We start from the raw sequence: 20,503 nt of genomic DNA, 5'->3' as shown, positions 1-20,503 counted from the left end.
CCCAAACCGCTTCTAGGCCCAACGATTTGGACTTGGGTTTGGGTTAGGGTTTAGGGTTTAGAGGGCTCTGTCGTCTCACCACCATTTTTGTTTTTGCAGAAGAGAGAGATGAGAGGGTTTCAGCTTTCTCTGAATCAAACTCAGAAGCTGAGGCTACAGAGAGCGCTGGAACAGCTTGAGTCTTTGTCTTCTAAAGCCAATTCCAATGCCTCCGTCGCCGTTGCCGACACCATCCCCGTCAACTACGAAGACGGCGTTCTCAAGTACGTTTCCGAACCCTAATTCCCTCCGTTTGATTTCGGAGAATATTGTGGGAAAATAAGGGAAATTTAGTTTTTGAAGCTTTTAATTTTTATTTTCTAGGCTTTCACTTTTGAAAAAACTATTCCGATTACTTTAATTTTCTTTGTTTTTTTATTTTTTTATTTTTCCCAACAAGCAAACAGAGTAATCGAATTTCTTTCTAGCTTTGTACAATGTTGGGGTTGTTTTTAGAAAATTTTAAGTGTATCTCGCAGCCTAAAGGGAAAAAAAAGAGTCTGGGAATTTCTTATGGGATCTATTTTTCCATTGAAACAAACAGAAATCTTGTGCTGTGAAGTGCTATAATCTACCTTTTCTTGGTCTTAATTAATAATTCCGTCTCAGTAACTTTGATGGGTTGGTTGAAGGGGACACGGCACCTTAGAGCTCGATGGTGAAGTGGTTGCGACACTGTGTGGAGTGGTTGAACGTGTGAATAAGCTGGTCTATATCCGGACTTTGCGGGCAAGGTACTTCTAATGCCCCTAATCTCAATGTTTAAACCAATTGATTAATGGTGGTTAATTGGTTTTTGAACTGATTGTCAGATACAAGCCAGAGACTGGAGATATCATAGTGGGACGTGTTACAGAGGTAAATCCAAAAATTCCTAACATTTATCCATGGATCATTCCAGTCAATATACTTAGATAAGATTCATAAGAACACATCACTTTGTATTGAAGTTAGAAGCTTTTGGTTATCTTGGATTTGACAAGATATTTTTCATGTAAAAAGAAGTGTTTCTCATATACTTATAATACATATACAATATGTATGTGTTACATGATATGTATTAAATGAGCGTGTTTGATTATTTGTGTTAGTTTGTAGGAAATACTGCATTTTAATTATTTGCCCTTAAAAAGATTATTATATCGTTATCCGAATAATAACTTAAGCTTAAAAGTAAATTACCAAAGGAAGGAAAGGGAGAAAATGATTCTATGTCGAAACATCATGAACTCATTATTCAAGGCATGCATGAAAACTAAAGTTTTGGGTGTAAGTTATTGTTCCGACAAATATTTGGGATGATGGTATTCTGGTGAAATATGTTTTACTTAGATGATTCGCTTGTTGATCTTCAAGATGATGAATACTGAAGATAGAAATGTGAATTTTCCTTAGGCACATATTCTCACGCTTGTTTGTCCTCATATTTTCTTTTTTAATAAATTGATTGGGAAATGATAGAAACTTGAAACCTCTTGTGTGACAACATTTATTGGCAAATGAGTTAGAACTTGGAACTTAAAAAATTAAAATTCGAAATCTATTTTGTGGGATTTGTTCTATATGAATATCATATTTTATTAAGATAATTTCATCAAAGTTTTAGTTTTCAGTAGTTATATAAATTTATTGTATTGATTAATGCTTATGTTACCTCTTTTCCATTTACTTTGTAAAAATTTTTGTATACTGGTTTGCCCTTTATTTTTGCAATTAACATGTATTTCGTATATATATATATACATATTTATTTCCTATTTATTTTTTAATATGTTAACAACCTTACAGTACTTGATTATTAATGGATGAATATAATGACACTGCGATGATTTGTGAGTTGAAAACTATGGTAACAAGTGCCTCGATTCTATTTCTCACCAAAGACTTTCTTAATTTCATCTTCATTTGGCATAATAACCTCTGTCACATTCTGATATCAGGTTTTTAGGATCCCACTATACCTTGCTGGTGTCTTTTTTAATTTCATTTTTATTTATTTTTATCAATTTATCAACGCTGGTCTTGATTTTCCTGAGTGAAGTTCTCTAAATGCTATGAGCATTCTTTTTCTGTTATACTCATTGATTTTACTTGTTAACATGTAATGGTTGCAATTAATTTTACAGTTTTGCAAGTTTGAAAGTTTTTCAGAAATCACTAGTATTGCCACATTTATATGCCCACAGTATCTTCCATAATGGGCTCAAAAAGTCAGCATTTTAGTGGATTTGTTCTGGGAAAACTGATGTTTTTTGTACTTTGTTATTGGTCAATTTGCTATCCTGCTGCCAATACCAGTTAAATTGTTTTGTTCATTTATGTACAGATTGCTCCTAAGCGTTGGAGATTGGATATAAATTTTAGCCAAGATGCAGTTTTGATGCTTTCTTCCATGAACTTGCCTGATGGTATCCAGGTATTGAATCTCTTTTTGTTTCCAAATCCTTTTGAAAAGAATCAATAGTGATGGCTTTCTGTCATAGAATATGCAAACTTCAATTCTTCTGGATATTTGGCTCTCAAGCCAGCTGTCAAATACGGGAAAGGGAGTCCCACTAAAAGTTTTAAGTTGTCCAAATAAAGAACGTAAATGGTTTTGCACTGGGTATCCTCCTTGTTGCATATGATAGAGAATATGGTACATATCTATGTCCAAAATTTTAAACGAAATAAAACCATTTCTTCAGGAAACGGTTCTTTGGTGGGGTGGGGGGAGGGGGAGGAATTGCACATTTTTACTATATATATATAACCTGGCTATGTTCATGACCTCTTAGCTCATCCACAAGCTTTGAGATGATTCACTAAATCAAGGATCTTCTTAGCCAAGACTTTTCTTATCCTTCTTTTACACTTGGATTACTTATGTTCCAATGGACCTTTACAAGCTTTTAGGTGTTATACTCCTACCTCACATAGCCTCATAAGAGTACAGTGAATTAAGATACAACAAAGACTCTAAATGACTTTAAGGAGGGTATTTAATAGAGTATAATTGACATGCAGGTGTTTGGTAAGCAATAAACGTGTCTAAGGCATCATAAACACACCTTTAGGAGTCAAACTAGTTGTTAGACACAAATTTCCTAGAACAGGTTGACTTATAGCTTGATCACTTGACCATCCATTAGAGCATTAAATGTGTGCCACAGGTAGCTATTGGAGAGAACAACTTATTAGGTTGACAAAACAATTTATCAGGTTGACCACATGATTTTGCATGATTTTCAATTTTAGGCACATCATAGAGCATTAGATCAACCTATAGGTCAACCACTTGTGATGAGGGCCTGTAACAGTGCATTTGCTACTCTCTAGGCTCCATTTTGGGAACTCTTGATGTCCTAAAGCCTCTTAATCTATGAAGCCGCCTCTTAAGATTTAAACTGGACTTCAAGTAGAAATTTGAAGTCATCTTGGTTTGGTCTTTTAGCCTTTAAAGAAAAAGGTTATTTTCCATAAAAAAAACAAGGTTCAATGTGGTCATATATCATTTGGTAAGGTTTTTGTCATTCTCATTAGCTGCTCCTTTGCTAAGCTAAGTAGCTAGCACACAAAAGGAGCTGAAACTATACCCTAACTAGGTCTTCACTTGAATCTTTGCAGTCGTCTTACTTCATGTCATCTTCATTATGTCATCTCCTTCTTGAATTGAGCCTTAACTAGTTTCTTGGAGATGTGAGCATGCTTGACTTGTGCTTATAAAATATTTGTGACCTTGAATCTGGCACATTTGAACAATGAACACATTAATATCATTAACCTTGTTTTGCAAAACCGGGATTATCCAACCCTTTGGTAACAACTTGCTGGTTGACTCAGTGTGGGTTGGTAGCATCTCAATTTATCCTCATGATCCTAAAATTATCTCTGTTTGGATGCAACGTGAAGCATGAAATATTTGTTTTAACTCTTAATGTTTGTTGAAGTACATGATCAATTGCTCTGTTTCTTTCTTGGATTAATTTGCATTTCCTTGTTTCTAATTGCTAGAGGCGACGAACTGCAGTCGATGAACTTAATATGCGCAGCATTTTTGAAGAGAACGACATTGTGTGTGTAAGTTCAATAAAATTTTACATTCCTCAAAAGCTGTACTGGATTCATCCGAATCAGTGTTAATCACATTGATCCACTTCTTTGTGAGCTGTAGCATTCTCAACATCTAGCATGGTAGTTAACACTGGATAGATCTAAAAAAAAAGGGCAAAAAATTCTATTTCCTTTATTGTCTTGCAAAATCATAATGGATATCATGCACAAAAACTCAAGATGTTTCCTACCCTTGTCAACAAACTTATTTTGTTGAATTTCAATCTGGAAGTATGAAAATGTTTTTCTTTAATGACTTATTTTCAGGCTGAAGTTCGCGGTTTCCAGCATGATGGCAGCTTACATCTTCAAGCAAGGAGTCAGAAGTATGGAAAGGTTAGTCAGTATATATTTATTTAGTTGGTCTATGTGCTCTTACATTTGCAAAAACATCATGCAGCCCAAATTTATTGCAAATTTTCACAACCTAACATTGATTGGAATGGTGTCAAATATCACTATCACTTTGATTAGTATCATTTGTCACCTCCATACATTATGAATCCCATTTTTATTTTTCATATGTTAGTTCTATTAATGATAATAATGTGTATGACAGCTTGAGAGGGGTCAAGTTCTCACAATCTCTCCTTACTTAGTGAAAAGACGAAAACAGCATCTTCATTATCTGGAAGAGTTTGGAGTTGATTTGATACTCGGCTGTAATGGATTCATCTGGGTTGGGGAACACGTTGAAGCCAAAGGTACACTGATAGAGGATCAAACAGACAAAGCTGAACAACTGAACACCAAGTCCAGTAGTAGTACCTTCATGAGTCTTGAAGAACAAGAACGAACTTACACCTCCCTGGAAACAAGGCAGAACATATGCAGAATTGCAAATGCTGTTCGGGTCTTGGCTAATTTAGGCTTCAGTGTTACTGTTGAAGTGATCAAGGAGACGGTCAACCTGAGCAGCTCTCTGAATCTTGATATACATGAGATGCTTGGATCAGAGTTCTATGTTCTAGTTGCAGAAGGTGAGGCTACACGGAAAAGCATGTTTACCAAAAAGAAGGGATGATCCTGGTCTATGGATACCGAACTAGTGATCAGAGGAGTTTTGTTTCTTCCTTTTTATTTTTATTTACATATTTATGAAAATTAGAATGATTTGATAACAGATCGGAAAGAATCATCATGTACCTTTAAGTAAAACCGCCCTTATTTAAGAGTTGTAACTGTTACAAAGAGATGCAGATTCATTGTTTAAAAAGATGGCTACTTCATGGTGATTAACATATCCTTCTTAATTTCATAGGAAAAAATTAGAGTCCTTAGGGTTTGGTAGAAAAGCTTGCTGTAAAACTAGAAAACAAAACCAAACCCACCTACTCATTCACAAATCACAGGGCTCTTCAGATCCATGAACCTGCATTCACAAAAACTTTTTGTCCCATAAAAGATCTTGGACATTGTGTGAGGTAGGAGGCCCCAAAATACGATCATGTTGGTCCATGGGAATTTGCATAACCTTCTAGGCAAGGGAAAACTAGTAGAAGTACACTCCAGAAAAGCTTCAAAAAAATAAAACTAAAGTGTTGATGCAGCCTAAGACTGGTTTAGGGTTTCAAAACTATGTTTGGGGAGCCTCTGCAACAGTAAATTGAGGCTTGTTACATGGTCCAACCATGCAGATGTCATTACCATGTAGGAGTTTCATAAGTTCACTATGGGAAAGATGTTATGCTGAATAATCTTTCACAAGCAAGAAACTATATATATATATAAATGGTGAAAATCTTATTATTTTAGCACATTGGTGACTAGATACAGATTAATATTTAATGGTATCCGCCTTGTAATCCATGTTTTTTCAGTCCAGAAGATGTCTGCAAGTGTAATTATGCTACCTTTTGGCAGGGATATTGATACCCTGCCAAGTTCTTTACAGGAATAAAAACTTTCAAGAGTTGAGAACATGGTTTGGACACAACAATTTTTTTATGAAGAAACTAGCAATCTGATCTTGTGGAGTTTTGACTCTTCCAATGACAGTGAAGTGTTTGAATGCTGCCATTGGAAGGCTTTCCTTGAGAATCTTCCACCAAGGCCAAATTTTTTCTGTTCTTCTGTTATATGGTACGCCACTGTATTTTCAAAGACAATTCCAAATGATAGATATGCAATCAATCATGTAAAGGAAAAGAAGATCGTTTTGTTATGAACTTTCAATGAAGACAGTAGGGACTGGGGACTATGAAGATAAATCACTCTTATCATCACACCAAACAAAACAAACAAACACATAACCGCAATCCTACAGTTGAAAGAGTCAGATTTGAAAATCTGTATCATTTCAACCTTATTTCATCATTGTCCAAGCAAATTTCTATCAAAAGTGATATGCTCCTCTAGAAACAGAACAAAAAGAAAAATACCACCCTAGTGATCCTCCTTATAACCATGCTGTGGCACCTTTATAGAAGTAGTCCATATGAGAACATGGTATAATGGAACTGGGCTGCAGTATATATATATAGTTAAATAAGCATACTATTAGCAGTGCCTAATTGAAAAAAGACACACCAAAGTACACAAGTATACAAAGGTGCCAAAACAGCAATGAGTAGGAAAGAGTAACAAAAAGCACCTTGCTTCCATAAAAAAGTATTCAACCAATCCACAAATTCTAAAATAGACATAGAGGCTCCATCTAAAAACTTCCTAGCCAGAATGCCTTTGTGGAGGTAAGGCAAATCCTAGATGTCATGCTTATGGCCAATGAAGCCATTGACTCTATGTTAAGAAGCAACAATTGCAGGGTGTAGTGTAAGCTTGATATCGAAAAGGTTTGTGGTCATGTAAATTGGGAGTTCTTGCTTTCAGTTTTGGATAAAATGGGGTTTAGGCAGAAGTGGATCAATTGAATCAGATGGTGCATATCGACAACAAGCTTCTTGATTTTGGTGAATGGCACTCCTTCCAATTTTTTTTTTCAAATCTCTAGGGGTTTGAGGTAGGGGGGACCCACTATCGTCATATTTGTTTGTCCTAGCCATGGAAGCACTCAGTTGCCTCCCTAGGAGGACTAGGGAGGGTGGTTATTTGTCTGGCTTCAAGGTGAATGACAAAGATGGTGAGAGATTAGAGGTTTCTCATTTGTTGTTTGCCGATGAGGCTTTGGTTTTTGTAAGGTCACCCAAGCTCAAAGACTTATTTAAGTTGGTTACTTATAAAATAAATCTAAGCAAGAGCAATCTCATTCTAGTTGGGATGGTGGAAAACTTGGAAGATTTGGCTTTTGTATTAGGGTATGAGATGGGAGATCTTCCGAGCACTTATTTGGGTCTTCCTCTTGGTGTCCCTTCCAATTCTTTGACAATTTGGGATGGGGTGAAAAAGAGATTTCACAAAAGATTGGCAATGTGGAAAAGACGGTATTTCCAAAGAGGGGAGGCTCATACTAATTTGGAGCATTTTATCTAGCTTGTCTATCTACTTCATATAGTTATTTCATATATTGAGGAAAGTGAGGTTGAGGTTGGAACAGATTCAAAGGGATTTCCTTTGGGGTGAAGGGAATTTTGAGAAAAAGCCTCATTTAGTGAAGTGGCCTACTGTTTGCTCAAATAAGATAAAGGGGCGTCTTGCTTTGCTCAACAAGGCTCTTATTAGCAAGTGGATTTGGCGATTTGCAATGGAAAGGGGGCTTTTTGAGGCTTGATATACAAGCTTGCAGCAAACTAGAAAATCAAATCAAATCCACCAACTCATTCACAACTTCCACATGTATTTGCAAAATAACATATTCTAAATCTTAATTGGATAAAACAAACCATGTGTATGAACAATAAACATGAGATGATCAAGTTTTTAGTTTTATATCGTTATCCTATACCAAATCAGCCGGCCATAAAGAATCTACAACTTCCTTTGAACTTTAATCTCTAAACCTATTCTCAAAATCCAAGTAAAACTCTTCTTTCTCCTTTGTCTTTTCATAGAAAATGGTACCATTGGATTTTTCAGTCAATGAATGAAAGGCTCAGATGGATAACAGCAAAATGCAAAGGCTGTGGATTGAAAACTAAAGCTCATCTTTTGGGGGTGTTTGAAGGCATTGCTCATCCCAATAACAGCAAAATGATAATGCTGTGGATTGAAAACTAAAGCTCATCTTTTGGGGGTGTTGAAGGCATTACTCATCCCAATAACAGCAAAATGCAAAGGCTGTGGATTGAAAACTAAAGCTCATCTTTTGGGGGTGTTTGAAGGCATTGCTCATCCCAATAATATGGAAACTTCAATTTTGCTGCAGTGTGAGGCATGTGCCAATCCTCGTATATGAATCTGAAAAGCAAAGGCAGATTGCAACTTTCAGTCAGTAACCACGATAAGGCAATGAAAGAAGAAAGACTGCTTACCACATGGAGTTTCAAAGGAGACACCCCATATGGGCAACACTTGAAAAATCACATAACAAACAAGATAGTGAAAGTTGCACTACTGCCCTGTATGGATATTGTTATTATATTTAGGCAGTCAAGTAGATTTGGCAAAGAAACTGCAACAGTATTTTACACATTTTGTTATTTTTATTTTTGGCCTCAGAGTGAAGTAAGTTTTCTCATCCATAGCATTTAAAAGACATTCATGTGGAGGGCACCTAACTTGCCTTATTTGGAAATTACCCAACAAGTTCTTTTGATATGATGTATTTATTGATTGTTTCTCACTCAAATTGATCAAGGAGTAGCCAAGTTCAAACATTAGTCTCACAGCTCTCATTCAATTCAATGCGAAACCTGCCTATATTGTTAACCACAAGCACAGATTATTATTGATTGTTTCTCGCTCAAATTGATTGAGGAGTAGCCAAGTTCAAACATTAGTCTCACAGCTCTCATTCAATTCAATGTGAAACCTGCCTATATTGTTAACCACAAGCACAGATAATAATCTGTGCTCTAATATATTCAGGATGTGAGGCAAAATTTTAGGATTAAATATGAAAAATATAAAGTTCTGGTCGTTTTTTCCAGTCAAAATACTGAGGTATTTGACAAATTGTACCCAAAAACCTTCGTAGCCTTTTTTACCATTATTAGACTCTGTGTAGATAGACAGCCTTATTTCCCAAAGTCCCAAATTCAAAAAAGAGAAGCAAAAAGAAAGCAAAGAGAAAAAAGGTCCCAAATTCAAAAAGAGAAGGAAAAAGAAAAAGAGAAACCAAAAAAAAAAAAAAAAACACAAACAAACCAATACCAACAATTACAAACCAAACCCACCTACCCCACCCATGGCCCCAAAACCACACACACACACACACACAGGCCAAAAGAGGAAGGATATAGAAACAAAAACCAATCCCAACCAAAAAGCAGAATAGATCAGATAGCTAAGCTCTAAATTGTTAATTGGGATCCCTTTTCAGAATTAGCTGTTTGGTTTATAAAACCTAGAGGTTTAAAGGCAAAATTTGCTTCATGGGAGTAACTGGAATAAGTATGGAAAGAACTTTGAAGCTTCCCAAGAGAAACTACCATATAGTGCAACTAATCCATAAAGTTGGGAAGTAATGAAGCTTCTCTAGAGAAATTGCCATAAGTGGAAATTGGAGATGCAAAGGTAAAGAGCAAATTACAGCACGCATTTCTTGGCAGAGTAAAATTACCGCACGTATTTCTTGGCAGATAGGTATTATATGTTTAGAGAGGGGAAACACTTGCTCCGTTTAAGAGTAATCATTTCTAAAATACTTCTTATGGTAATTGAAAAGAAGTAAAGGAAAATTTAATTTCCAAGCCAGCTCCATCACCAAGAGACCAGATCCATGGAAATTGAGCGTCATAAAAGATTTCATGGTAGATACAAAACATTTTTCCCCCAAAGACTCTAAGGACTCAGAACCTAACCATGTTTACAAATAATACATGCATGGAATTTGTACAAACTTCTGCACAAAATAGAAAATAGTGTATAAATGAAGACAGGAAGAATAACCATGCGGGTGGTAAATCTAGAATGAGCAAGATGATGAACAAAGAAAGGTTACTTACACTTTCACTGGCGGGTGAGATATTATGACTAGCATCTGCAAATCTTCATTTTCATTTGTATTCCAGACCTATAAGGAGGGGGGCAAAAAATCAAGAAATAACACAGGATAACCAGATGGAACTTGTGAATAGCCATCAAACAGAAAGACAACTGGCAACAATTCAAACATATTCTCGGTTATGAATCTAAGATTGGCAAACAGCTAGTTGACCAATTTCCTAGCCAGGTGTATTAGGACTTAGGGGTACTCATTAAGATCAAGTCATATACTTGGAAACTCATGGTATCTAGAATAACACAGGTATGGTCTCCAACATGGAAGCAAGGTGCCGAATATGACAAACTTTAAAAAAATTGAAATGCTGATGCAGCCTATGGCAGGCATACAATCTCAAAACCACTCTAGAGAACCTTCACACTTGTAGATGGGGCTTAGCATCTGGTCAGCAATAGAAATGACATTCGCACATGAGTGACAGGTTTGGTACAAAGAACAAATGTTTTATGTGGGATTCTTTTAATAAGAAAAAAAGTAACTATATATGATGAGATTTGATCATTTTAGCACAAAATAGCAGAAGAGGATTAGATACAAGTTAAATATTTGATGATAACCATCTGTTAATGCATGTAAATTCAGTCTCAACGGTATTGGGAAGGATGCCACCTATTGACAGCAGCATAAAAGACCCTTACAATTTTATAAAAACCTTCAAGATTTCGAAAATATGGATCACTAACAGAAATCCTTTATGTAGCATTCAGATTATGAAGTTCACTCTTTCAGTGGCAATAAAGTAACTGACACTTTCATCGGAGGGCTCTCTCTCACAAAGAGGCAAATATAGGGTATCATTCGCTTGGTGAAGATGGTGTCTAGGAGCTTTACTGATGCTGTTCACAGTTATCACAGTGAAGGAATACTTCCAATTTCTCAAAATTCATAACTTGTACAAAAACACGAGGCATACAATAATTTACCTGGTGAACATCATTAACAGGGATCTGAAATGTGCTATTTGAAACGATGGGATACTCTTGGGGTTTTCCTGGATGCTTCTCATGTGAACTTGAGGCAAGATAGAGTGTGCCGCTCCCCTTTAGGACAACAAAAACTTCTTCACATGAATGCCTATGGATTGGCGTGTGTGATCCTGGGGAAAATGTTTGAAGCCACACCTCAACCTATCAAGAAAGTTTGAGACGAGTACTTAATTAGAATAATAAAATGCATTACCAAGTGCTTTAAAGAACATTGATATTTAACATGTATTAGTCCTTCAATGAATGTTTGCCACTAATGTTTTAAGAATCGGACCAGTCATTGAACCGAAAAAAGTTACCAATTCACGATTCACTGGTCAGAACCACAATCAAACCAATAACGTGGTAAATATATAATTCATATATTATTAAATTTTAAAATATTTAGAATAAATTATATATATATATATATATATATATATATATATATATAATTTAATAATATTTCATTTTTATATTTAATATAACAAATTAAATGATAAAGATAAATATAAATGTATTTTTAGAGAGCTCAATATTTAGGCTCATTTATACCCATTTTTAGAGAGTCCGTCTCGACCCTCCATTTTCACACTTCATCTCCACCACCCATTCAAAAACAAACCCTAAAATCCATCTCTTCCCATCATCAGCCGCACCTCCCCCTTTTTCCCCTTTCTCTTCTTCTCTCTTTCTTCTTCTTCTTCTCTTGTCCCTTTTCTTATCTTTCTTTCTCTCTCTCTTTCTTACCATACCTGCGCCTACCCTCACCACCGGCCACCTCGCCACCAACAACAGCTCCCATGACTGCTGGTTGTGTTGCTTGCCACTAAAGTTGCTTCAAGGCCAGCCAATAAGGAGGTTTAGAGCAGATGGATAAATATGAGAATGCTTTATTTGAACCTAATTTTCAGAATTCCTATCAATACAAGTCAGTTATAGAAAGAAAATCTCAATTACCATGACAACTTGTTTCAGTTTATTGAGGAGATGGAAATCAATCCTCTATAGTTGATTAAACAATCTTGGTGTCTGTAACAAGAAAATTGCCAATATCACTCCTATCATATGCCAGCTGTCCCACCCCCCCTCTTTCTCCTGTCCCCACAACCCCAACTCCAAAAGACAAAAAAAAAGAATAAAAGGAAGCGGAAAATATAAAACAATTATTGGCATATAGTAGATTACTGATAGAATAGTCTTATTAAGCATCTAATATATTTTCATCTAATATATTTTCATCTAAAATGAAAAAAAAAAATGAACCGGGAAGACCTATGAGATTGTTACAATAAGAAAACAATCTCATAGGACTTGATTATTGCATACCTCTTTCATCCCATGCATAAGTGAACCTGCAACAGTGATGTGGGACAAACCTTCCCGTCCATAATTATCCTGTGGAAGCTCATTAATCTTCCTTACCAGAGGGAGTCCTGCATGGCAAACAAAAACATTACTTTCTTTAGCTATAAGAGAGTTAATAAACATCAGCAGATAGGGCAACTGAAAGGAATGGCAAGGTAAAATGGTAAACACGATGAGAAGCTGCCTTCATCAAGCTTATAATGTAACTTCCCCCTATTATACCTTCTTACAAAATCACAACATGCTAAAACCTTGGAGAAATTAAATACATCCAAATGCAGAAGATATACGTCATACCCAGAAATTAACTTTGGAAAGAAAATTAAGTCAGTACATAAATCGAAAAGACATGTAACCAAAACCCACAAACTACAGCACAGTGAATTCTACTAGTTTTATACACAAAAACATGTTCATGTAACAGATAGGTCAGTTTAGTCACAGAGAAATAAGTGCTTTAAAATTTGCATTTAATTGTGTAAATTAGGCCAAATCCAGATAAAAAGCACCTGAATCGGATTTCAGCAGGAAAAAATCTTCAGCAAGTTTTCAGAAATTTTGACCAAATACCAAAAAAAATTAGAAAAGCTTGCGTCTTCGGTTTTACATTTCAGCCATTCACCTAAAATCCACAGAGAAAACTGAAAATTATGATGAAGTTTGATGGAGATTGGACGGAAAGATTGAAACCTTCAAATTTTCCCAGAGCTCCAAGAAATGATCTCATTCCAAAATTTCAAGAACTAAAAAAAATTGGAATCAAAAGCTTCAGCACTTTTCAGTAATCGGAGGCATCGATCATAAATCAGATAGAATAATTCTTCTATAACTGACCAAAAACATTACTCAACTTCCACTGCGGATCACAAATTTTCCAATGAATCGTCCCCATAAATCATTATGCTCCCTTTAGTTTCCGAGAAACATAAATATAAATAAAAGAAGTTTCTCCATTTCACATTGTTCCGGTTTCATGGACATGAAAACCCGCCTACCCTGATATCACATCAACCCACCACTGCAATCCAAGAAAAATGAATACCCAGAAAACAAAATTAACAAATAATTAGAGATATTAGCGTCGAACCGAAAGGGAGAACGTACCAATGGCTGGGCATTGAGAAGCTTCAGCAGTAGCAGATAACAAGATGGAAAGTATAAAGAAAATAATAGAAATCCCGGCCATTTTCTCGGCTATATTTTGATTATTTTCTTCTCCTTTTCTCTGGTTTCTCAACCCAGTCGTTAGTAGGGAAAGTGGAAGCATCTCGACCCTCTGCTGTTTTTCTGTTACTCAACCTTTCCGATAAGTAATATTTTATTAAAATTATTTTTTAAATATCAGATTTTATTTATTAAAAAAATATATATCCTCAAAATATCAGAAGGCATCTAAGCAAATACAGAAACATTGTGGGCCAATTTGCAAAAAATCCTAAAACAAGGGGGAAGGGATGTTGGCTTCTTCAAACCTTACCCTTTGCTGAAGGCTGAAGGCTGAAGGCTGAAGGCTGAAGCCCGACCTTCATCTCCGGTTCTACAGTCCGATTCACCTCCGGCGAAACCCACAAACGGGTTAGTATTCTTCTCCTTCTTCTCTGTTTGGTGTCTGGGAAAATGTAGGAAGAAGCAAAGAAAGTAAAAAGTTTGAAAATTTTTAATGGGGGTTCTTATTTTTCATGTTCTGGGTAAACAGAATAAGACGTAGAATTTGAAAATTTTCACTCCTTTTACTTTGTTTTTCCTCATTTTTCTCGGCAACGAGATGGGGTTGTTTTATTGTGGATTTCTTTTGTGCTTCTTCAAATCATTTGCGGTGGTTACAAATCAAAAACCCACATTTTTTCCCCATTTTCAAGAGATATTAATTTTTAATATTATTGTTATTACATTCTTGGTGTTGTCCTACAATTTTTTCTACAATTTATTGGTTTATGCAGATTTATGCTGCTATTGGGTTCCATTACTTTCCATTGTCTAAGCAGTGTTTCTTGTATATTTTGTTTTCTAAACAGAACAGTGTCAATTTTGGGGCTCATGATACAGACCATTATGAACATGAAGATAAGAAGTTATGGCTGCATTACAAAACCGAGTCTTTTGCTTGTACATCCAGAGTTACCTTGTAGACCCCAGTTAATTTTTGCATCGAGTCTTGGGTTCTCGAGTAACCGTGAGAAGAGAATTGGACACGTTACGAGATTACAGTACTCTGTTGCAGATAAAACATTTGTGTCTAGTTCTACCAATTCACCTTTATCCAAGGTGGACGCCACCCATTTGGAACAGAGGCAAGGAGGTTCCTCATCCTTATATAGCCGCCCTAGTTTATTACAGATGAAGAATCAACGAATAGAAAATCGTGCCCGGGTTTATGAGTTCTTGAAGGGGATTGGTATTGTTCCTGATGAGCTTGATGGACTGGAGCTTCCTGTAACAGTTGAGGTCATGAAGGAGCGGGTAGATTTCCTTCATAAATTAGGGCTTACAATTGAAGACATTAACAACTACCCTCTTGTTCTTGGCTGTAGTGTGAAGAAAAACATGATTCCCGTGCTTGATTATCTCGGCAAATTGGGTGTTAGGAAATCCACTTTCACTGAGTTCTTGCGAAGATATCCACAAGTCCTCCATGCCAGTGTTGTGGTAGACCTTGCACCTGTGGTAAAGAACCTGCAAGGGATGGATATCAAGCCAAATGATATTCCTCGGGTTCTTGAGAAGTATCCAGAAGTATTGGGATTCAAACTTGAGGGAACTATGAGCACATCTGTGGCTTATTTGGTTGGAATTGGGGTGGCAAGAAGAGAAATTGGAGGGGTTTTAACTAGATACCCAGAGATATTGGGTATGAGAGTAGGTCGTGTGATCAAACCTTTTGTGGAGTATCTTGAAAGTTTGGGGATTCCAAGATTAGCTGTGGCTAGATTAATAGAGAAGCGGCCTCACATCCTTGGATTTGGATTGGAGGAAAGGGTGAAAGCTAATGTCAAATCCCTTCTAGAATTTGATGTGAGAAAAACATCACTTGCTTCCATGATAGCACAATATCCTGAGATCATAGGAATTGACCTGGAGCCAAAGCTTCTTAGTCAACGGAGCCTTCTCAATTCAGCTCTTGATTTGGGTCCTGAGGATTTCCCAATGGTTGTTGAAAAGATGCCACAGGTTGTTAGCCTTGGTAAAACACCTATGTTGAAGCATGTGGATTTCCTCAAGGATTGTGGATTCTCCTTGCAACAAGTGAGAAAGATGGTTGTAGGATGCCCCCAATTGCTTGCTTTGAACCTTGACATCATGAAATTTAGCTTTGATTTCTTCCAGAAGGAGATGGAGAGGCCTCTAGATGACTTGGTTGCTTTCCCTGCTTTCTTCACTTATGGTCTGGAGTCTACCATAAGACCGAGACATCAGATGGTTGCAAAGAAAGGGTTGAAATGTTCTCTTTCATGGCTTCTCATTTGCTCTGATGAGAAGTTCGAGGAACGGATGAACTATGACTCTATTGAGTTGGAGGAGATGGAAATGGTGTCATCATTTGACATGAACACATTGATGGAACCAAGGAGCGATGAGTCTGATGAGTCTGCTTCTGACTACGAGGAGGATAGTGATGATGAATATGCATAGAAGGATGATTCAACTTAGTTAATGGTCTGCTATAGACTTTGTCAAATTGAATCTTCATCTAGAGATTGTGGGTGCAATAATTAAAAGGTAAATTTTTCAATTTTGAAGAACTTGAATCTTTTCTTTTTCAAATTTCGAACACAACAGATTAGTTCGCCTAAATGAGAATGACTTATTGAAATAATATTTTGATTTGCAAAGGCTAAGGTTGATTTTAGATACAAAAAGATGGTATAATACTGATTTTTATCTTGATTTCACTATCTGCATGTCACAAAGTAGCACATTGAAATACACAATCTGTTTGTTATAAATGTTGAGCTCACCGAGTTGTTGAGTTGAATCCTTCGGGTTCTGCTTTTGTGACAAGTTTTTGTTGTAAAGGTAGGATGCATCGAACCCACAATACTTTTCAATGAATATCTCATCCATGTTTTTTGTTTGTTTTGTTTAGTATTTGTTTTTTTCCTTTTTTGCATTTTCGTATGCCAAGCTGATCTGAGTTCGATTGATCACCATGTCAACAGAGACCCAAAGAGTTGAGGTCAAGTTGGAGCCTTACCAACCTCTTAAAACTACTGGTCAAAGGATGTAGTTTAGGTTTCAGAAGTAAAATCAACCTATTAATACCAGTGAATCAGTGATTAGAGAATGTTGGTCTGGGTTTTCAAAAGCAGAGGGGGGTGTCTCTGTATTGCTTTTAATCCATAAATAAAAACTTCTCATACTGTCAAAATATTCTTTTTCCTTGTGTATCGCCACAGACAGCATTAACATGTTCAGTGTTCTTGCTCTCCCCCTTTTCTTTCAGCAGAATCCAGATGAAAAGAGAACTGAAGTTATATGCACTACTCTCAGTGGGGATTTGGGTCATGTGCATGGAGGTGAAGATGCCAGCACCCCGTATAAACAGCTAGACAATGTTCCATCAGTACCAAGGCTATCTTAATCAAGCCTGTTTCCAAATGTTTGAAAATTACCTTCACCTGTGAACTTTATATTGAGTAGTCCAAATGAAGATGCAAGAACTGTTGTAAAAAATCACTATATTTTTGTATTAGCTTTTTGGTCTGTCCTAGTAATTTTTCCTTCATTTTCATTGCAGAAGTAGAACTGTCTTGGTCATTTGTGCATACCAGTGAATTCAAAGCTTTCAATGCAAATAATGAAACAATGCCTTGATGTCTTGAATCAGGGAAAAGAGGGAAAAAGAAGATTGTGCCCAGTTATATGAATATATCAGGGGGGCATTTTGATGTAGAAATTGTATATCCTTCAGGTCTTTTATCATCAAATTACATTCTCCAACCGAGCTTGAAATGATGTGAATTTCACCCATCTCAATCTGATAAAATGAAACAACTGTCGTTGCCCAATTGCCAAAATACAAGAGAATGAATGAATACCCTTTTGTCATTACACTCCAAATGTGAAGATATGCTTATCCATCGATCCCCTAAGGCCAATGCTGCATGCCCTGTTCTCCATATGTTACTGTCATTTCTTAGTAGTTTACTGCATTTACAGGCTTAAGAAAGTCGAGACTTGACATGCATCAGGAGGTATGGACTTGAGAATCAAATTTGAAAACAGTGACCCAACTGATCCAATAGAAGAAAGGCCACACTGGTTTGCTGCCTAGTCCTCCTTTTGTAGCCACCCTAACTGTAGAGAAACAACATTATTTTAATGCACAGAGTTGAAATTATGCAAGGGAACAGCAAATAGACATTGCTAAAGAGATAAAAACCACACCTTCCATGCATACATCCCAACGAAGGCCACGGTATCCGCAGACCAAACAACTGCAAATGATTTCCAGAAGAATGGGATTATAATGTTGAGCAATGGAATGATGAGGAAGAGATAGTTGAGAGCTTCTTTCTCATTCTTTGAGCAGTCTCGGGCACGAAGAGAAGGAATTGCTACAAAAGGCACAAAACAAAAACCAGTTGATACCAACACCAATCTGCATTTTACAGAATGTTTAGTGAATTTCAAGGGAATTTCTGAAGTTCATAAAAGAGATGCTTCATTTCTAATTGCCATGGAAATTTAACACACTGATCTTCCATATAAAATGGAGTCATCACCAGTACCACCAACATGATAATGAACTTGGACGAATCAGTTTTACAGAGAAACCATGTCTGCAACATGTCTCATAGTTTCTCATGAAGCAAGAGAATTCATATATGCCACAAATGCCTGAATTTTTAGTAAAATTGAAGGTTGAAATCAATGAATTAAGTATGACTTACTGAACATCCAAATAGACCACATTCCCATTAACCTCCATATGTCTGGTTCATTGGATGGGAATAGAAAATTGAAAGAGAGAGCTCCACCCAACAGCATCGATAAATAGCCTTGAACCTCAAAAACAGTGTATAGTACAGTTCCAGGAACGGCAGGGTTTTTGGTAGCAGTGGAAGCCCTTGGTGCAAAGGTTGCAGCAGTCTTCTGAACAACCTGTTGCAGAAAGAGAATTGAATAGAACATCAAGCGAGTTCAATAATATTAAAAATCTTCCTAAAACAAATTTTTAGAATCATAGCTATGGAAGGGATGAAAGAAGAAGCATGAAAGTACTCAGAGAGAGTTGAGACCCAGAAGAAGCCTCTCCCAAATTTTAAAACCCTAGAATTATACAACTGGGCATGCTCATATCAACATGAAAATGTAATTTCAGGATGACCCAGTAAAGAACAAGCAGGAACCCACCCTTTTTGTGGTCCATATCAATTGGAAAAGCACATAATACCAAAATTTAAATTTTCATTATTCAAGAAACCCAATAACCATACCAAACATGAAGTGAAAAAACTGATTCTAAGTGGCAGTTCTCAGTTGACCCAATGGAGAAACAAGAAGAAACCCACCTTTTTGAGGTCTTTGTCAAGGGCAGGAGCAGTGGAAGACGGGGTGGAGATGTTGGAAGCTCCATTGTTTTGTGACTCTTCCTCTGTGCGTTCCTCTACTGTCTGTGTGTCAACTTCATTAGAATTTGCTTGGATTCTGATGGTTTTGGTGCGAAACTGAGTGTATCTGGGAGTGGAGAAGGTGGTGCCCAGCTTTGAAATTGGGCAGTGGCAGAAAGAAGTTGGGATTATGGTGTTCATATTGTTAAGACTGTTTACAGTGGAGTTTCATTAGGAATGAGGAGGAGGGTAACAGAGGTTGGAGAGGAGATAAGGGATGTGTGGGTGCAGGCTGGCATGGATGTGCCTTGGACAAAAACGACGTCGTTCTGGAACCAAACTCGTTAATTGGAATTGATTATGTTATTGAGCCAGATCACCTAAGATAAAATTTTGTTAATCATTCAAGATCATTGTCAATTCATACTCAATATGAATCACAAAAAGACGATTTTTTCGATTACCCACTTCATCCCGTCTCTAATAAAACAAGTTTATAATAAATAAGATGGATTATATATATATATATATATATATATATATATATATATATATATATATCAATTCATGTTAAACTAGTACAAGTTCGGATGTTGTTTTGTTTCATATCGCTACCTCATACTCAATTATAATTATGATTAAACAGAAACAAGTAATTTGATTTCAGTTTTTATTTTTCCTTTTTCTACACATAAAATTTTAAAAATTACTTTTTTCATAAAAATAAATTCTAAAAATGTAATATTTATAAATTATATTTATTTTAATATATAATTAAAATTTTGAAAAATAAAAAGTTTTGAAAAAAAATTAAATTATACTAAATGGGAATAAGTAAGGCCATTTAAAACTATTTTTGTGAGGAGGATCGGAAGAAGTGTGAATAATCAAATATGAGGTTGAGATAGGGATCACTCATCTCGAATTAAAATCAAATTGTCAAAAATATATGAAGTTATAAATATTTTCAAATTTGTCAATATGCACAAAGCTTTTAAGTATTTACAAATTTCATAAATCTTAAAATATTAGAACATGTTTGAAACTATTTTTAAAATCATTTTCATATTCTAAAAAATTTCCTACTAGGTTGAAAATATTTTGAATTCCCAAATGAAATTTGATTATTAAAAATATTATAAAAATGTTTTAAAATGTTCTCGAACAAACCCTTATTTTTTTATTATTTTATTCATAAAAAAGTGTGCATTGATTTTTCGTTGTGAAGTAAAAAATTTATATAAAAATTTAAAATAATTTGACATTTAGACTTTTTAATTAAATAAAAAAATATATTTCCACCTAAAAGTTTGAGAAAAAGCACAATTCTTCATTCTTTTGAAAATTTTCTAAAAATAGACAAAATAATGATTAAAATTTCTCAAATCAAATCAAAATTTTAAATAATTTTGAAAATTGTTTGCATC

The 20,503-nt window shown here is 35.8% G+C and overlaps 4 protein-coding genes across 6 annotated transcripts; 2 read left to right on the top strand and 2 right to left on the bottom strand.

Moving 5' to 3' along the window:
* Window positions 1-87: 87 nt before the first annotated feature.
* Window positions 88-5,366, top strand: LOC117918732 (exosome complex component RRP4 homolog). Its single transcript, XM_034835591.1, has 7 exons — window positions 88-263; window positions 672-773; window positions 852-897; window positions 2,366-2,455; window positions 4,033-4,098; window positions 4,399-4,467; window positions 4,691-5,366. The coding sequence occupies exons 1-7, from the start codon at window positions 109-111 to the stop codon at window positions 5,153-5,155; spliced, it is 993 nt and encodes a 330-aa protein (XP_034691482.1). The 5' UTR covers window positions 88-108; the 3' UTR covers window positions 5,156-5,366.
* Window positions 5,367-7,844: 2,478 nt separating this feature from the next.
* LOC117918733 (auxin-binding protein T85) lies at window positions 7,845-13,814 on the bottom strand. The gene is made up of 5 exons (XM_034835592.1): window positions 13,630-13,814; window positions 12,487-12,593; window positions 11,116-11,319; window positions 10,134-10,201; window positions 7,845-8,424 (listed from the first exon to the last, which is right to left on the bottom strand). Exons 1-5 carry the CDS (start codon window positions 13,790-13,792, stop codon window positions 8,319-8,321), a joined length of 648 nt encoding a protein of 215 aa, XP_034691483.1. The 5' UTR covers window positions 13,793-13,814; the 3' UTR covers window positions 7,845-8,318.
* A 200-nt stretch (window positions 13,815-14,014) lies between these two features.
* On the top strand, window positions 14,015-17,254 carry LOC117918663 (transcription termination factor MTERF4, chloroplastic). Of its 2 annotated transcripts, none has more exons than XM_034835473.1 (3): window positions 14,015-14,100; window positions 14,541-16,242; window positions 16,970-17,254. In XM_034835473.1, exon 2 carries the CDS (start codon window positions 14,563-14,565, stop codon window positions 16,153-16,155), a length of 1,593 nt encoding a protein of 530 aa, XP_034691364.1. In that variant the 5' UTR covers window positions 14,015-14,100; window positions 14,541-14,562; the 3' UTR covers window positions 16,156-16,242; window positions 16,970-17,254. The 2 variants fall into 2 exon arrangements, with proteins under 2 accessions (XP_034691364.1, XP_034691365.1); XM_034835474.1 differs by having other exon boundaries at window positions 16,967-17,254.
* Window positions 17,255-17,381: 127 nt separating this feature from the next.
* Window positions 17,382-19,331, bottom strand: LOC117918664 (protein RESISTANCE TO PHYTOPHTHORA 1, chloroplastic). Of its 2 annotated transcripts, none has more exons than XM_034835475.1 (4): window positions 19,038-19,331; window positions 18,417-18,627; window positions 17,911-18,080; window positions 17,382-17,816 (listed from the first exon to the last, which is right to left on the bottom strand). In XM_034835475.1, exons 1-4 carry the CDS (start codon window positions 19,275-19,277, stop codon window positions 17,733-17,735), a joined length of 705 nt encoding a protein of 234 aa, XP_034691366.1. In that variant the 5' UTR covers window positions 19,278-19,331; the 3' UTR covers window positions 17,382-17,732. The 2 variants fall into 2 exon arrangements, with proteins under 2 accessions (XP_034691366.1, XP_034691367.1); XM_034835476.1 differs by having other exon boundaries at window positions 17,382-17,820; window positions 19,038-19,330.
* Between the last annotated feature and the right edge of the window lie 1,172 nt (window positions 19,332-20,503).

This window comes from Vitis riparia, chromosome 7 (assembly GCF_004353265.1).
Source record: "Vitis riparia cultivar Riparia Gloire de Montpellier isolate 1030 chromosome 7, EGFV_Vit.rip_1.0, whole genome shotgun sequence".
Taxonomy (NCBI): Eukaryota; Viridiplantae; Streptophyta; class Magnoliopsida; order Vitales; family Vitaceae; genus Vitis; species Vitis riparia.
The sequence above is the reverse complement of the archived record's forward strand: the minus strand, read 5'-3'. Positions and strand labels throughout refer to the sequence as shown.

What these genes read in the sequence shown, in the direction of transcription:
- LOC117918733 (XM_034835592.1), bottom strand. Translation starts at nt 13,792, where the DNA reads ATGCTTCCACTTTCCCTACTAACGACTGGGTTGAGAAACCAGAGAAAA. An exon ending in TTCTCAATGCCCAGCCATTG is followed by an intron (nt 12,594 to 13,629) that starts GTACGTTCTCCC and finishes TTTGCCATGCAG; the next exon opens with GACTCCCTCTGGTAAGGAAG. An exon ending in TCTCACCCGCCAGTGAAAGT is followed by an intron (nt 8,425 to 10,133) that starts GTAAGTAACCTT and finishes TTTGCTTTTCAG; the next exon opens with ATTCATATACGAGGATTGGC.
- LOC117918663 (XM_034835473.1), top strand. Translation starts at nt 14,563, where the DNA reads ATGATACAGACCATTATGAACATGAAGATAAGAAGTTATGGCTGCATT.
- LOC117918732 (XM_034835591.1), top strand. Translation starts at nt 109, where the DNA reads ATGAGAGGGTTTCAGCTTTCTCTGAATCAAACTCAGAAGCTGAGGCTA. An exon ending in ATCCGGACTTTGCGGGCAAG is followed by an intron (nt 774 to 851) that starts GTACTTCTAATG and finishes ACTGATTGTCAG; the next exon opens with ATACAAGCCAGAGACTGGAG. An exon ending in GGAGTCAGAAGTATGGAAAG is followed by an intron (nt 4,468 to 4,690) that starts GTTAGTCAGTAT and finishes TGTGTATGACAG; the next exon opens with CTTGAGAGGGGTCAAGTTCT.
- LOC117918664 (XM_034835475.1), bottom strand. Translation starts at nt 19,277, where the DNA reads ATGAACACCATAATCCCAACTTCTTTCTGCCACTGCCCAATTTCAAAG. An exon ending in GTGGTCTATTTGGATGTTCA is followed by an intron (nt 18,081 to 18,416) that starts GTAAGTCATACT and finishes TGCCTTTTGTAG; the next exon opens with CAATTCCTTCTCTTCGTGCC. An exon ending in TTGGGATGTATGCATGGAAG is followed by an intron (nt 17,817 to 17,910) that starts GTGTGGTTTTTA and finishes CTCTACAGTTAG; the next exon opens with GGTGGCTACAAAAGGAGGAC.